Source organism: Lepus europaeus, chromosome 1 (genome assembly GCF_033115175.1).
Source record: "Lepus europaeus isolate LE1 chromosome 1, mLepTim1.pri, whole genome shotgun sequence".
In the NCBI taxonomy this organism is placed as follows: Eukaryota; Metazoa; Chordata; class Mammalia; order Lagomorpha; family Leporidae; genus Lepus; species Lepus europaeus.
In genome coordinates this window covers 42,947,986-42,964,154 of record NC_084827.1, presented here as the reverse complement: position 1 = coordinate 42,964,154, position 16,169 = coordinate 42,947,986, and the positions used below count along the sequence as shown (strand labels likewise).

At 46.5% G+C, this 16,169-nt stretch overlaps 1 protein-coding gene across 3 annotated transcripts in view; it reads right to left on the bottom strand.

Annotated features, from left to right (window-relative positions):
- The window catches only part of GSAP (gamma-secretase activating protein), a 114,448-nt gene extending 102,639 nt beyond the window's left edge, over window positions 1-11,809 (bottom strand). Inside the window, exon 1 of one of the 3 annotated variants that reach the window (XM_062211959.1) lies at window positions 11,607-11,809. In XM_062211959.1, coding sequence (XP_062067943.1) covers window positions 11,607-11,697 — 91 coding nt within the window. In that variant the 5' untranslated portion in view covers window positions 11,698-11,809. The remainder of the gene's footprint in view (window positions 1-11,606) is intronic. The other 2 variants (XM_062211923.1, XM_062211850.1) reach the window with 2 other exon arrangements.
- Between the last annotated feature and the right edge of the window lie 4,360 nt (window positions 11,810-16,169).

Here is a 16,169-nt window from a genome sequence, read left to right as displayed (position 1 = left end):
GGAATTTACCCAAGGGAAATGAAATCAGCAAATAAAATAGTTATATGCACCTCCATGTTTATTGCAGCTCAATTCACAATAGCTAAGACAATGAATCAACCTAAATGCCTGTCAATGGAAGACTGGATAAAGAAATTATGGGATATGTACCCTCTGGAATACTACCAAAATCCGGTTTTTTGCAACAAAATGGATGATTCTGGGGGAAAAAATCACTTCGTGAAATATGCCAGTCCCAAATATCACGTTACCCCTGATCTGTGATAACAGAGCAACTAAAAGGAAACCCATATGAGAAGCAATGGCTTGAACAGCCCTTGCTTGACTGTTGAGAAACAGTTTATTATTTTATTTTTTACTACTTAATACCATTGGTTGAACTCTTTACTTAGCATAGAATTAATCATAGGTGTATAAATTCAATTGAAAATAGATCCCAGTTAAAAAATAAGAATGAGAGAGTAAGAGATGGAGATCTACAGTTAGGTATGTGTTCCCATGGACTTACCCCTAAGGGTAAAGCTAAAAACTTGCCATAGGACTCCAAATCCCATTAAGCTGGGTGGTACTAAAGCCATCTTACATCTTAAAGTGATCATATGAAGTGTATAACTGATCATACTGATAAGTGTCAGAGGGCTCATGTAAATAAGACCAAGTTTCCAGTAATAATGATAGAATTAAAAAGGAGAGAATGTTCCAACATGGGAAGCAGTCCACACAGCAGACTCATAGAATAACAAATGCCCTAAACAGCACTCTGATCTCAGAATCAGCCCCTAAGGCATTCAAATATGGCTGAAAAGCCCATGAGAGCATTTCAGGCATGGAAAGCCAAGACCCTGTGGCAAAAAAATGTTCTACATGAATGATTTCTATGAGTGAGACTCCAATGGAAAGAAGGGACCATCAAAGAAGAATGTACTTTTCTCTGAAGAGAAAAGACTCCCACTTTGTTCATGGCCCTGTCTAAATACTAACAGTTTGTGGACTCAAAAGGCTTGCAGCCTTGGCAGCTCATATCAAGAGCCTCAGGTGATCACTGACATAATAAATTAGAGTGTTAACTGTTAAATCAATAACAGAAGTCACTGTGTACTTACTCCCCATGTAGGACCTCTGTCCTTAATGAGTTGTACTATGAGAATTAACAGTAAAACTAGTCTTTTATACTTGGTGTATATGTGTGGATACAAATTGTTGAAATCTATTTAGTATAGAGTTGGTCTTCTGTGTATAAAGTTAATTAAAAATGAATCTTAATGAAGAATGGGATGGGAGTGTGAGTGGGAGGTGGGATGGGAGAGGGGGTTGAAGGGGAGAAGAACCACTATATTCCTAAAGCTGTACCTATGAAATTTGTATTCATTAAATGGAAGCTGTTTTTAAAAAAATGCAATAGGCCGGCGCCGCAGCTCAATAGGCTAATCCTCCGCCTGCGGCACTGGCATACCGGGTTCTAGTCCTGGTCGGGGCACCGGATTCTGTCCCGGTTGCCCCTCTTCCAGGCCAGCTCTCTGCTGTGGCCAGGGAGTGCAGTGGAGGATGGCCCAAGTGCTTGGGCCCTGCACCCACATGGGAGACCAGGAGAAATGCCTGGCTCCTGGCTTCAGGTCAGCGTGGTGCGCCGGCCATTGGAAGGTGAACCAATGGCAAAAGGAAGACCTTTCTCTCTGTCTCTCTCTCTCTCTCACTGTCCACTTTGACTGTCAAAAAATTAAAAATAAAAATAAAATGCAATAAATCCATAGCAGGCTGAGGTTTAAGCTGAAAAAAAAAAAATTAATAGTCAAGCCCTTAATCACGTACTGTGATGCTACAAGCAAGCACTAAATCAAAGTGTCAGCTTCCCTGTTTTATAACAGGGAACAGTGTTGATGGTTAAGGTTCAGGGGGAAACAGCACAGATGTGGGGCTCTCACTGCCAAGGGAACCTCCCCCCCCCAAAAAAAAAAAAAGATTCCTGCAGTGTTACCGACCCAGTAGCCATGGGAGTGGGAGAGTGGGAGAAGCAAGGAGTGGAAAAGCACTGAGTGCTGAGTCCAAGTAGAGGAAAACTATCAAAGTTCCCTTCTTGCCTCTTGCTAAGATGCTTTCCTAGCTGGATTGGAAGCAGAGGTGCCGACATTCAAACTGGTACTCTGACATGGAATACAGGTGTTCCAACCCAGGGCTTAACCTACTGCACCACGACACAAGCCCTGCACACGAAAGTTTTAAAGATTTACTTATTTATTTGAAAGGTAGAGTTACAAAGAGGCAGAGGCAGAGAGAGGTCTTCCATCCGCTGGTTCAGTCCCCAAATGGCCGCAACAGCTGGAGTTGCGCCAATCCAAATCCAGGAGCCAGGAGCTTCTTGCAGGTCTCCTACACAGGTACAGGGGCCGAAGTACTTAGGCCATCTTCTATTGCTTTCCCAGGCAATAGCAGAGAGCTGGATCAGAAGAGCAGCCAGGACTAGAAGCGGTGTCCATATGGGATGCTGGCACTTCAGGCCAGGGCTTTAACCTGCTGTGCCACACCCCTGCACATAGAAGTTTTAACTAGAAGCTGAACTAATCAATTCCTTTATTATGAAATGTCCTTTATCTCAAGTAAATCATTTTTTCTTTGAAGTCTACTTTAATGTTAGTATAGTTACATCAACTTTCTTTTGGTCAGGTTTCCCATTGTGTAACTTTTCTACCATTTTATTACTAACCTTCCCATGTCCTTATAATTAAAATGTGTCTTAAAGCAGCAGCTACTTGGTGTTTTCTTCCCCAGTCTGACATTCTTAATCTTTTAATTGGAATTTATGGTCCACTTGCATTTAATGAAATTACTGATATACTGGCTTCGTATCTATTCTGTTATTATTTGTTTTCTATGTAACACACCTGTTTGACTCTTTGCCTTCTTCTGGGTTAAACAGTTTATTTGTGGAAGATGAAATTAAAATGTGAGTGAGCATTTGGCACAGCAGCCAAGACCTCATTCAAGATGCCCAAAAACCATATCAGAGTGCCTGGGCTGGAGTCCCAATTTCACTTCCAATTCCAGCTTCCTGCTGATACTTACCCTGGGAGGAAGCAGGTGCCAGCTCAAAGACTTGGATCTGTCACCTTTGTGAAACACCTGGATTGAGTTTCTGGCTTTGGATTTCAACCTGGCCTAGCCCCAACTATTGTAGCCATTTGGGGAGTGAACTAGTAGACAGGAGGTCTCTGTTTTTGTCTCTTCCTTTCTCTTTCAAATAAATGTTTTTATTCATTGCTATTTATTTGAAAGGCAAAATGACCGAGATAGAGCTCTTCCACTGCTTCATACACACACACACACACACACACACACCCTCCTCCCTCAGATACCCACAACAGCTGGGGGTTGGACACAGTCAGGAGCCTGGATCTCCATCAGGGTCTCCCCTGTACATCAGACATCACCTGCAGCCTTCCCATGGTGTACATTAGAGAGGAAGCTGAAGCACAGGTGCAACAAATCCCAGGCCCCATGATACGTGATGTGAGTGTCCCAAGCAGTAGCTTCACCCGTTATGCCACATTGCCTGCCCCCTCCCAAATTTTAAATAAGAACAATCACTTGTTATCTTAGGAGAGTAGGATCCAAACAATTGGCTTATGGCTAAACAGAACTTCCCACTTTACAGTCTTCTCACTTCCATCTCATCCAAGCCATGGGCAAGGTATTCCATTGTACTATAAGACAGCTGCATACCAATGAGGTACACCTAGTTGGCCAATATCATGCTGTGACAAAGTGGCACACAATGAGCTAAAACTTAGGAAAAAGTCAACGAACTCCCAAGCTAAGTGTCCTGCATTAGACTTACCATGGGGAAATGGAGAATTATTTAAAATTCTTTTACCAGGGATTTTGTAGACACCTACAGAGATTTTCAGTAAGCTCCTTTCATCTTGCACATGACTCAAAACTTCTGGAATGCAGTGTGTCAATATTTTGAGAAGTATCATTCTTTTAAGATTACAAGGATGCAGGGAGAGACTGTCGCAAAAGCACACTTAAAAGGTTTCAGCTAAGATAAGAAACTCTTAAAAACACCTTGCTGAGAAAATTCAACTTCCTTGCAAAAGTGCATCTAATTCAAAGAGAAAAATATCCTTCAACAAAGGCAAATGACACATGCTTATGCCATTAAACTCATGATTCTCGACTCTGGCTCTGTCACAATCGGGAAGCTTTTAAAACACCACTGGTGACCCAAACCCTCACCAAGATATTCTGACTCCATTGGGCTGATGTTGGACCCCAGTGTCTAAATTCCCCAGGTGATCACAATGTGTGACCAGGGTTGAGGGTCACTGACCTATTTATATGACTTTTTTTAGATTGATTTTTACAATTGGAAAGTCAGAGTTACACAGAGAGAAGAGAGACAGAGAGAGGTCTTCCACCTGATGGTCACTCCCCAAATGGCCGCAACGGCCGGAGCTGCATCCATCCAAAGCCAGGAGCCAGGAGCCTTGAGCCTCCTTGGGGTCTCCCATGCGTGTACAGGAGCCAAAGACTTGGACCATCTTCTACTGCTATCCCAGGCCATAGCAGAGTGCTGGATCGGAAGTGGAGCAGCCAGGTCGCGAACCAGCACCCATATGGGATGCCAGCGCTTCAGGCCAGGACGTTATCCTGCTGTGCCACAGCGCCAGCCCCTATATGACATTTTAAGCAGTATTCATTAGCTAGCATAACTAGAACCACCCTATAACATAACCATGGTAGACAGACTTGAAAGAAATAAAATATTACCTTCTTGGTTACATTAGCTAATACTAATGCTGTTCAGTATATGGTTTTCATTTCAAGGTCATTTGAAATAGACAAATTTGGCAATGTTGGAAACCCAGAGACTAACGTCTGACCACACACTATTAACCCAGCATTAATCCTCCCCAGATTAATTGCTCATATTTTGGACTCGCCCTTTTAAAAGAAGTATTCAATAACTACTTTGCTTACTCATTCTGACTCTTCTCCTAGTAGTTTATCACTGGAAAGTCCAGAGGAGGAAGTTTAGCAATTTTAAATGAGGAAATGTGGTTGGATTTTACAGTTCAGTGTACTCAATGCTCAGGAAAGAAAAAAAAAAAAAAAAAAACCTAACATTGTGACAGATATTTGCACAAGCAAGTCTATTAAAGAAAGGAGTGCCTAGATTGAAAGGTATTGACCAGTCACAATTCAAATAAAATAGAAGCTGGTGTTTCAGATATTTTTATTCAGTTTGATGTCTTTGCCTAACAAAGCTGATTTCACTTTACAAAAAGACATTTGCCAAGTGTGTAAGTTCTCTTCACTTTGAGACAAAAATCAAAGTAGTTCTCATCTTTTCGATGACCATACTGGGTGGGGTGGGGGAAGAAGGAGTCACACACATCCTTATACAATAATTTGACCTGGGAGTGGGCATTTGGCCTAGCCGTTAGGATGCCCCACGTCCCATAGTGGAGTAACTGGGTTTGAGTACAGGCTCCAGCTCCCGACTCCAGCTTCCAGCTAATGCAGACCCTGAGAGACAGTGGTGATGGCTCAGGTGATCGGACTTCTGCCACCCATGTGGGAAACCTGGATTGAGTTCCCACCTCCTGACTTTGCGCAGAGCCAATCCTTAGCTGTTATAGGCTTTCGGTTAGTGAAACAGTGAAAAGCATCGCGCTCTCTCCCCCTTCTCTTTCTCTCCCTCTTTCTCCATCCTTCTGCCTTCCAATTTTTAACTAGCCCTCAATACATAGATCAACAGTGAAAACACAGTGACAAAGGCAGGCTCCTGGCCCCGATATCAGTCTGAGGATAGACAGAAGGCAGCAAAAAGACAATTATCACTCCTGAATCAGTTACCTGGTAAAATACAGCACTTCCCTGTAAAAGATGAGGGATTATAACATATGGAAGATAAATCAGCCGGGCCCATCATAAACTCAAGACTAATCAAAACAACCAAGAACATACAGGCAAGAAAGCTCATATGGCATTTAAACCATAGACAGCTGACACACCACAGACCTCAGTTTCCTGAGGATGTGATTCATCCCAACAAGGCATTAAACATTGGATACAAAAGTCAATATTAAAAACTTACTTGGGGCTGGCGCTGTGGCATAGTGGCTAAAGCCACCACCAGCAGTGCTGGCATCTCAAATGGGCACCAGTTCAAGTCCCGGCTGATCCTCTTCTGATCCAGCTCTCTGCTATGGCCTGGGAAACCAGTAGAAGATGGCCTGAGTCCTTTGGACCCTGCACCCACATGGGAGACCTGGAAGAAGCTCCTGGCTCCAGATCAGCACAGCTCCAGCCATTGCAGCCAATTGGGGAGGAAGCTCCTGGCTTCGGATCAGTGCAGCTCTGACCACTTCGGCCATCTGGGGCGTGAACAAGTGGATTGAAGACTTATCTCACTATGCCTCTGCCTTTTTGTAACTCTGCCTTTCAAACAATAAGTCTTTTTTTAAAAAAAAAATTAAGTATCTAAATAAATAGCAAGCTCTACTTTGTTCAGAGATGGGAAGACTCAATATTGTAAAGATACCACTTCCCTCTCACGCTTATCTAGAGTCAATGCAACAAATCCAAATTCCAATAGACTTTTTGGCAACATTTGATAGGTGGATTCCAAAATATATGTATAGGAATATATACAGGAGAACAAAGGGCACAAAAGAGCCAAGATCTTCCTGAAAAACACTAGGCTGCAGGGACTTGCCCTCCTAGAAACCAAGATTCACCATAAAGCAGTCATTAAGATGTCATAAGCTCAAGTTCAGACAATGGAACAAAACAAAAACTCCACAGGAGAGGCCTACACATGGAGAACTCACGGTGATGTAAGTGCCTTTGCTGTCAGTGAGAATGAGGCCAAGTCAAGCTAGGATATTCAATAGGTTAGTCATGTTAAGTGCATTTTCAACTTCATGGTATTTTCAATTTATGATGAGTTTAGAGATGTAACCCCATCGTAAGTCTAGGAAAATCTGTATAGCGTTAGTGATACTGGGAACAATTAGCTATTAGGATGGAAAAACAAAATTGGATTCCTACATTCACAAAACAACTTCCAAGTGCATTAACACAATGTAGAAAGCAAAGCTATAACAGTTTCAGGATTTAACCCTGAAAATGTCCTCCTGACTTCTGAATGGGAGGACTTCTTTAAAAACATTAAAAAAAAAAAAAAAAAAAAAAAAAAAAAAAAAAAAGGACACAAACCATAAAGGAAAAGATTCGCAAGTTAGAACACATTTACAACTCCCATTCATCAAAGGTGCCATCACAAACTGAAACACAAGCAACAGATTGAGGGAAAAGTACTTGAAGCACGTATGATCAACAAAGCACTAAAATCCAGGGTACAGAAGAAACCCCTAACAATTTTTTTTAAAAAATCAAAAAATTGACAAGAGGATGAACAGACATTTCATAGAAAGGGAAATTCAAACAGCCAATAAATACTAGGGTCCCTCAAAATAACTAAAGTTGAGTTTGCTGCATACAGTTTGGAGGTCTATGCGTGGTTCTTTCTCAATATGCGTCTTTTTTGAAGACCTCTCATAGGTAGAGATTCTCAACCTCAGAGCATAAAATAACTTTAGACCCACCAATCTGACAAAAAGAATTTTTTTACTGGAACCATCAAGAGCTTGTGTGGATACAGAACATCAGAAACATGTCTACACCACAATGGCAGTGTCGATCAACATCAACACGGCGGAAGACAACCCGGTACGGGGAGGGGGACGGGGATGGGGAGGAAATGCAGGGCCTACGGCTCAGCAACTCCTCTCTTGGGCATCCTAGAGAAGTATGCACCTGTGTGCGACAGGACACACGAGGTGCTCAGAAAAGCAACGGCTGTGATAGCATCACCCAGAAGCCCCCCAAGCGTCACCCACCAGAAACAGGGTAAGTAGATGTGGGCTTCCTAGGAAGCTGTCTAAGATGGCTTAGGACCCAGTCGGTCCATGAGGAACCGCTCCATTGAGTAGGAAGAAGAAAGCAGATCCCAATGTGGGGAAAAGCACACTGCAGGCCGGGTACTGCAGACGGTCTTCAGGTGCCCCCACAGGGCTCTAGAACGGAAATGGATTGCCAGAGGGGCTGGTGCTGTGCTGTAGTGGGCTAAGCCTCTGCCTGTGGTGCCAGCATCTCATATGGGCACCAGTCTGTCCCGGCTGCTCTTCTTCCAACCCAGCTCTTCACCTATGGCCTAGGAAAAGCAGTGGAAGATGGCCCAAATGCTTGGGCCCCTGCACCCACGTGGGAGACCTAAAAGAAGCTAGTGGCTTCACATTGGCACAGCAATAGCCATTGCAACCATCTGGGGCATGAACCAGCAAATGAAAGATTCAAAAAAAAAAAAAAAAAAAAGCTCTTGGGAACTAAAAATATGTTACAAAAATTTTTTTATAAGAAGTCTCCAAAAATATCGATATTCTAATTGTAAGCTTGGTGGCACATATGTGGTTTTGTTTTGATTTTCTGTATTAGAGTTAACATGCTAAAATATTCTTGGGGCCGGCACTATGGCACAGCGGGTTAAAGCCCTGGCCTGAGGTGCTGGCATCCCATATGGGCGTCGGTTCTAGTCCCGGCTGTTCCTCTTCCAATGCAGCTCTGTGCTATGGCCTTGGAAAGCAGTAGAAGATGGCCCAAGTGCTTGGGCCCCTGTACCCGCATGGGAGACCTGGAAGAGACTCTTAGCTTCGGATTGGCACAACTCCAGCTGTTGCGGACATCTGGGGAGTGAACCATCGCATGGAAGACCTGTCTCTGCCTCTCTTTCAAATAAAAAATCTTTTAAAAAATTATTTAATGTAATGCTTTAATTTTTTAATATTTATTTTTCATTTTATTTGAGAGGCAGAGATAGAGATCCTCCACCTGCTGGTTTACTCCCCAAATGCCTAGAACAGCTAGGGCTGGGCCAGGCCAAAGCCAGGAGCCAAGAACTCAGTCTGCACCTCTCATGTGGGTGACAGGGAGCAAGCATTGGAGCCATCACTGCCGCCTCCCCCAGTGTGTATTCGCAGGAGGCTAGAATCAGAAGCAGAGCGCAGACTCAGAGCCAGGCGCTCCAAAATGGGATGTGGGCATCCTCAACAGCACCTTCTTCCAAGTTCAACCAGAATCCAAAGGAGACATCACAACCTAGTCTCCTTCTTCCTGGATCTCATTGACTAAAATGCCCTCCCGCTAAGCACCAAATTCCCATGACTGATTTATCTCAGATCCCTGACCATTTTACCAGGCATGTGTTCTATTTCACAAGAATTACTTAGCACCACTGAGAAATCTGCAGTAGTATTTGTGTAAACACATCAAGGCTTCAGGGCATTTAACACCAGTTAAGACATCTTTCTCCCACATCAGAGTGCCTGGGTTTGAGTCCCAGCTCTGGTCTCAGCACTGGATTCCAGCTTCCTGCAGACCTTGGGTTGAAGCGAGGGAGTAGATCAATGATGGTTCAGGTCACTGAGTCCCTGACTCCGCTGCAGAAGACCTGGATTAAGTTCTGGCTTCTGGCTTTTGCCAGGCTCAGCCCCAGCCATTGCAGGTATTGTAGTGAGCTAGTGGATGTGGGCGTTCTCGCTCATTCTCTCCACCTCTCAAATAACTGCTACAAATGTATCAGGGCTTCAAATTTAGAGAGCTCAGGTGCAAAAAGGAGAGCTTATGATGCTTAATCGTAACTTACATTTGAAAATCCGGGGCTTTGCAAGGAAAATTTGCACAAATGTGTGTAGTAATGGCTGTGCTGGAAATGAGACCGTATACCAGATTCCTCTACCAGTAGACTAAGCTACAGGAGGAGAGGAAGTAACTGGTGTGGCTTTTTGGAGCCACCACCCACTGGTGATACTCACCAGTTAACAATTCTTTCCCTATAGCCAGACTAACACCTTGCCAAGGTGCTCTGAATGGGTCAAATATTACCATTATCCACAGGGCTAGTGAGTGTTTCCAGTAAGTTTACCGCCTGAGGGCCCAGCTTATCAGTTATTCAGTTGGAATGTCAATGCACAAGTTCAAATTTCTTCACAGATGAGTGAAACATCCAAGGAAGCCAGGATCCAACAGAGTTGCACCCAGCACTGAAGTGTGAGACTGACACTTCACACTTCTGCCTTCTCATTTGCAGGTATCTGCCATTTAGCAAAATTAGGTGGGCGTTTAGGAAAAGGACTCCTTTGTGGTAAAAAAATAAAAATATATAGATAGATTTGGAACAGCCTTCGTATTAAAAAAAAAAAACTTTTAGACATTCAGGAAAGTTCTAAAAATTATCTCCCCACACCCAGGACCAAAAAAAAAAAAAAAAAAGCTTTCCTAATGATGGTACCAACAGCGGACTCAAGGGGTAAACTACAAACATATACAGCCCCTCATTTGCAACTAACAAGTAACACTCCAAGAAACCTAGATAATTTTGTGAAGTCCCTCGGGTGGTGTGGAGACAGAAGGTAGCAACGGCAAAGTCTCAGCAGAGTTTAAAGCACAGGAGTTGGAGAGAGGGTAATCGGCCGCACCCCACCAGAAGAGCTCCGGTGCAGTCCAGAGTTGAAGGAAAAGTAGAAGAGGAAGCGGGCGCAAGCACACGCGCCAGACAGCTCCCGTGCGCAGGTGGGACTGCGTGGAACCTGCAGTTTAGCCCCGAGAATGCCCAAGCACGCCACGGCAAACTCCGAAAGAAGAAACTGGGGAACCACACCGTTCCTCTTTTCAAGAGGCTCAAAGCTGCGAAGACCCGAAATCTGTCACTTCTCACTCTCTCGCCAGCAGGTGCAAAAAAAAAAAAAAAAAAAAAAAAAAAAAGCCTCAACTGCTGGGAACGGGTCCAATGCGCGCGCGCTGCAGAAGCTGGGCGGGAAGCCGAGCCTCCCTTGCGCTCTCCCCGCCGCGGGCGGGCACAGGTGCGGGGCGCTGGGCGGCTGCGGATTATGGCTCACTGCCTGCCGCCGCCTGAGACTGGCCGTGCGCTCCCCTCCGTAGATCCCCAACGCCCGTCTCACTGACTGCAAACTGCTCTTTAAAAAAGAAAGGAAGAAAAAGCTGAGAAATCACAGAGTTCCCCTTCTTCCAAGTAGATCGGTGCCAGCAAGGCCTAACAGCCACAGTTTGGGCTACACATGGTGTAACTGTCCTATTTATGGGGCTGGCGGCCGCAACTCATCTCCTCTCCAAAAACGCACCACCTCCGGGAAGCCCTCGTCTCGGCAGAGCGCCTCCCCCGCTGCTGAGAGCCTTCCTGGGCACCTAAGAGGCGGCCTAAACGTGGGCGACGACCCTCCCCCGCCCGGGGTGGGGGTGATGCCCAGAGCACCCCGGTGCCCCCCGGCTTTCTGCTAGGGGTCATTGAGGGAGGCACAAGCCGGCCAGGAGCTGGAAGACTGGCGGGTAGAGGCGGAGCAGCCCTCTGCACCACCTGGCCCGAGCTCTGCCCACTGAGTCCTTCACCCGGCAGCCAGGACTCCACAGAGCGACGCTCACCCCCTTTGCCCTGCCGGGGTGCTCGGGGTCGGGCCCGGGCCCCCACCCCTGGGTCTCAGGGAATCTGACTCCAAGCCCCGCCCGCACCCAGACGCGCGCCTCTGCACCTGCGCCGTCGCCGGCCCCCGTGTGCTGCGCCCGCAGCCAGGGGAGCACGTCCTTCCTGAGGTCAAAGTCGGCGACCAGACGCAGCGCCATCGCCGGGACGCGGCCTCCGGGCGGCTCCGAGGCCGCTCGCCGCGGACATTCCGGGCCCGCGCCACGACCTCGCCGTCGCCCCGCGCCCGCCCCTCCTTCCTCTCCCCGCCTCCCCGGGCCGCCGCTGCTTTCGCTTCTGCGGCGTCCGGGCCTCGGAGGCCCCCGAGCACCGCCTCCTCCGGGCAGACGGCCGAAAGCGAGCCCTCAGAGTTCGGGTGGACTTGGGGTTGGTTTAGGGTGCTGGCGATATGGCGCGGCCGGCGGTTTCTAAGCTCAACTGTTGAAGGTGAGCTTGTTTTATTGTTGTAAATTCCCGGGTGATTCCGCTGTGCGGCCAAGTTCGCAGGCCACCTGGCTGGAGGCCACAGAGTCGCCCAAGGAGGAAGGGTCAGGGTCGAGGTTCCGGCAGAGGCAGGTGGCATCTTGGGCCTGTGCGTCCCGCCCTCGGCAGGAGGGTAGGGGCTGCCTTGTTAATGTTTTCTGTAACTAGCAGCAGCTGGAGCTCGAGAAAAGGGTGATTCTTTGCTGAGCCACTGGAGGTAATCGGTTTAACACAAACAGGGCCCTCTTGGCCTGTTAATTCCCTGGGCTCCTTAAGGAAGCTGAATTGCTAGGATTCCTTCTTAAAATAGTGCAGTCCCCTGCAACGCCTCCATCCCGTATGGGCGCAGGTTTGCGTCCCGGCTGCTCCACTTCCAATCCAGCTGGGCTAAGGGCCCAGGAAAAGCAGCGGAAGATGGCCCACCTGCATGGGGCCCTGCACTCAGGTGGGAGGCTCAGGTGAAGCTTGGGCCTGGCCCAGCCTTGACCATTGCAGCCATCTGGGGAATGAACCAGCAGTTGGAAGATCTCTCTCCCCTCTCTCTCTGTAGGTCCTGTCATGCTGAATGCTTCCTCACCCCCTCTCCTCTCCATACACAAAAGTTGGGTGCCACCCCCTCATGTCTGAGGCACACACACACCATGGGCAGGCCTGTTGGTCATTATGCCTTTGGTATTGCCAGATCCAATCCATCCGGTCCATACCAAGTTACCACCCTCCCTAAGCTAAGCTCTGCTCAGGTGTCTATGCAGAAATTCTTGAGTAAAGGCTCCCTGCCCCAGGCTGAGTGCTTCTCTTTCCCTGCCCTTTCAACCTTGGCCCCTAGAAAATCAAATCCAGGTTGACCTGGCTCATAGAAGGCCTGATTCCACCTAGAAAAATCTACAAGTCCTTCAAGCCAACTGCACACACACACACGCACACACACACACCTTCCCAACCCTAAACTCCTCCAGTGGCTTTGCTGGTCCACCTCATCTGACATACGCTGTCACAGATGGAGCTGTGACCACCAGAGTGCCCTGGTTAGTGATGAGAGTAAACACAGCAACAGACTGAAGGCTAGTTATCCCCATATCTCTCAAAGTTAAGATCTGAAAACTCCCTGCACTGATATCACCTGGTGCATTCGTGATTTTAAGTCAGACTCCTGGTTCTAGTCTAGACTTTGGCAAGGCCCAGAAACGTGCGTGTCAGCCAGTGCCTCCAGGCTGCGGCCAGCCTCGGTTTGAAAACTACATGAATGAAAAAGAAAGTCTGGGTTTCCCCTGGAGGCCTGCTGCTGCTGCAGCTCAGGGGGTGGGGTAGTTTCAGTTGAAACTCCACTGCTCCCTGCCACATACAGAAAAGAGAATCCTGCCCCTGAGTCATTCGCATGCACATTTAAGAGAAATCAAGTGAAGCTGCTAGTTTTGCCTGCAGTGGAAAGGGAAGCCCCTGAAACCACGAGGGAGGAGCTTCTTGATCACACGGAAACATTCTCCCCTGCCAGTTTTAGACATTAACTTTCTATGGTTTTTATTCTTATGGGTAATTTCTACTTTTACCAAGCAGTGATGATAGAAAAATGTTCTTCAAAATATTTCTGAGTTAAAAGATTAATGTTGAGCTGAGACATAGTGACCAAGAGAGCAGAAAACTGTGGCCACAATCATGAGGTTGCAATGTGAATGACAACTGAGGCTATTAGAAGAGGTTGGTGAAGGGTTAACAGAATGCAGATGGGTTATCTCTAGAGACTCTCATGTCTTCTGTATTAAAAACACTGCCTTCAGGGCTGGCCTGTGGTATAGTGGGTGGTATAGTGGGTGAAGCCACTGCCTGCAGTGCAAGCATCTCATATGGGTGCCAGTTTGAATCCCTGCTGCTCCACTTCTGATCCAGCCCTCTGCTATAGCCTGGGAAAGCAGTAGAAGATGGCCCAAGACTTTGGGCCCTTGCACCTGCATGGGAAGGCTTGGAGGAAGCTCCTGGCTCCTGGCTTTAGGGAAGACCCAGAGGAAGCTCCTAGTTCCTGGCTCCTGGCTTTGGATCAGCGCAGCTCTTGCCTTTGCAGCCAATTGAGAGTAAACCAGTGGATGGAAGACCTCTCTCCATCTCTGCTTCTGCTTCTCTCTGTGTAACTCTGACTTTCAAATAAATAAATCAATCTTTAAAAAAAAAAAAAAACTGCTTTGGGCTGATGTTGGGGCTCAAGGGGTTAAGCTGGCACTTTGCAGTACCGGCATTCATATCAGCAGGCCAGGAATCCTGGCTGCTCTGCTTCCAATCCAGCTTCCTGTTAATGTGCCTGGGAAGGCAGCTGATGATGGCCCAAGTACTTAAGTGATGTTACTGGCTCCTGGCTTTGGCCTGGCCCAGCCCCAGCCTTTTCGGCCACTTGGGGAGTGAACCTGTGGATAAAAGATTTCTCTCTCTTTCTCTTTCTAACTCTAACTTTCAAAGAAATAATTAAATCTTTTAAAAAGAAGAAACCATCAACTTCCTTAAAATCAGAGTTTACAATAGAATGGGATAACAAAGGATCTTACAATCAAGGCCCTGCTCAAAACAGTGTCAGAACCAAAAGGGGTAAAGGTTGTTAACCACCAAGCTGCCACTTCCTGCCACAGGTGTTTGTATGATAAAATCCAGTGGGCTGAATTGGAGGACTCTCAGTTGCCTTGTTGCCTGAAGGTCTCCTGTTACTCAAATACCACACCCTGATGGGTGCAGAATTCTGGGACCAGAATAAAAAGTGACAATGCTTGGATACTGTTTTCTCAAAATGGCATAGATCCTTTGTCATTTCATCTTGATTTTTTAGATTTGAAAGAAACAAAGAATTGGAAATGTGGTTGAGTGAAGCGCTTGAACATAGAAGATAGTTTATTTGACAGAGATGTGAAAATGGAATCAAAAGTCAAATCATAAAGTTTCTAAGGCAGGACTGATGATATTTGAAGCTTGCATTGAGTGGGACACTAAGGATCTAAAGGACATTTTGACTAATAAACTAGTGTATTGAAATTGGGTAGAGGCCAGCGCCACGGCTCACTAGGCTAATCCTCTGCCTGCGCACCGGCACACTGGGTTCTAGTCCCAGTTGGGGCGCCGGTTCTGTCCCAGTTGCTCCTCTTCCAGTCCAGCTCTCTGCTGTGGCCCAGGAGTGCAGTGGAGGATGGCCCAAGTGCTTGGGCCCTGCACCCGCATGGGAGACCAGGAGGAAGCACCTGGCTCCTGGCTTCGGATTGGTGCAGCACGCTGGCCGTGGCAGCTATCTGGGGAGTGAACCAACGGGAAGGAAGACCTTTCTTTCTGTCTCTCCCTCTCTCTCTCTCACTGTCTAACTCTGCCTGTCAAAAAAAAAAAAAAAAAAGAAGAAGAAGAAGAAGAAGAAGAAGGAAGAAGAAGAAGAAAGAAAAAGAAATTGGGTAGAAGCACGGGCTAGCCCTGTGGAGTGGGCTAAATCTCCATCTGCAGCACCAGAATCCCGTATGAGTCCCAGCTGCTCCTCTTCCGATCCAGCTCTCTGCTGTGGCCTGGGAAAGCAGTAGAGGATAACCCAAGTCCTTGGGCCCCTGAACCTATGTGGGAGACCTGGAAGAAGCTCCCAGCTCCTGGCTTCGGATCGGCACAGCTCTGGCCGTTGCGGCCATTTGAGGAGTGAAAAAGCGAATGGAAGACCTCTCTCTCTCTCTCTCTCTCTCTCTCTCTCTGCAACTCTGTCTCTCAAATAAATACATAAAATCGTTAAAAAAAAAAAAAAAGAAATTGGGTAGAAGCAAATCAACTGGAAATCAAATTTTGTATTTCTGGCAGTCTTTTCAAAGGAGAGCCAAGAATTGTATTCTTGAATTTAGTAGGAATTACCCCCCAAAAAACCTGTTAGGATCCAAGTGATAATAAGCAAAGCTGCTCTGCACTTCCCAGGAAAAATAATTATCTCAGATTTCGTAAGAAAAACACAACACTTAGTAACTTATCTTTGGTGAAAATACTTATATTTTTAAAGAAACAAGTATTTCATATGGTGCTCACTATGGCTGCCCTGATTCCATTGGCTCTCCAGGTAGGTAGTAATAGTTTTCCCTTCCTAGTGATTGATTTTGGAACGGGCATATGCATTGTGTAGAATTGGCTCCGCCAGAAGTTAATGAAAACCAAAATT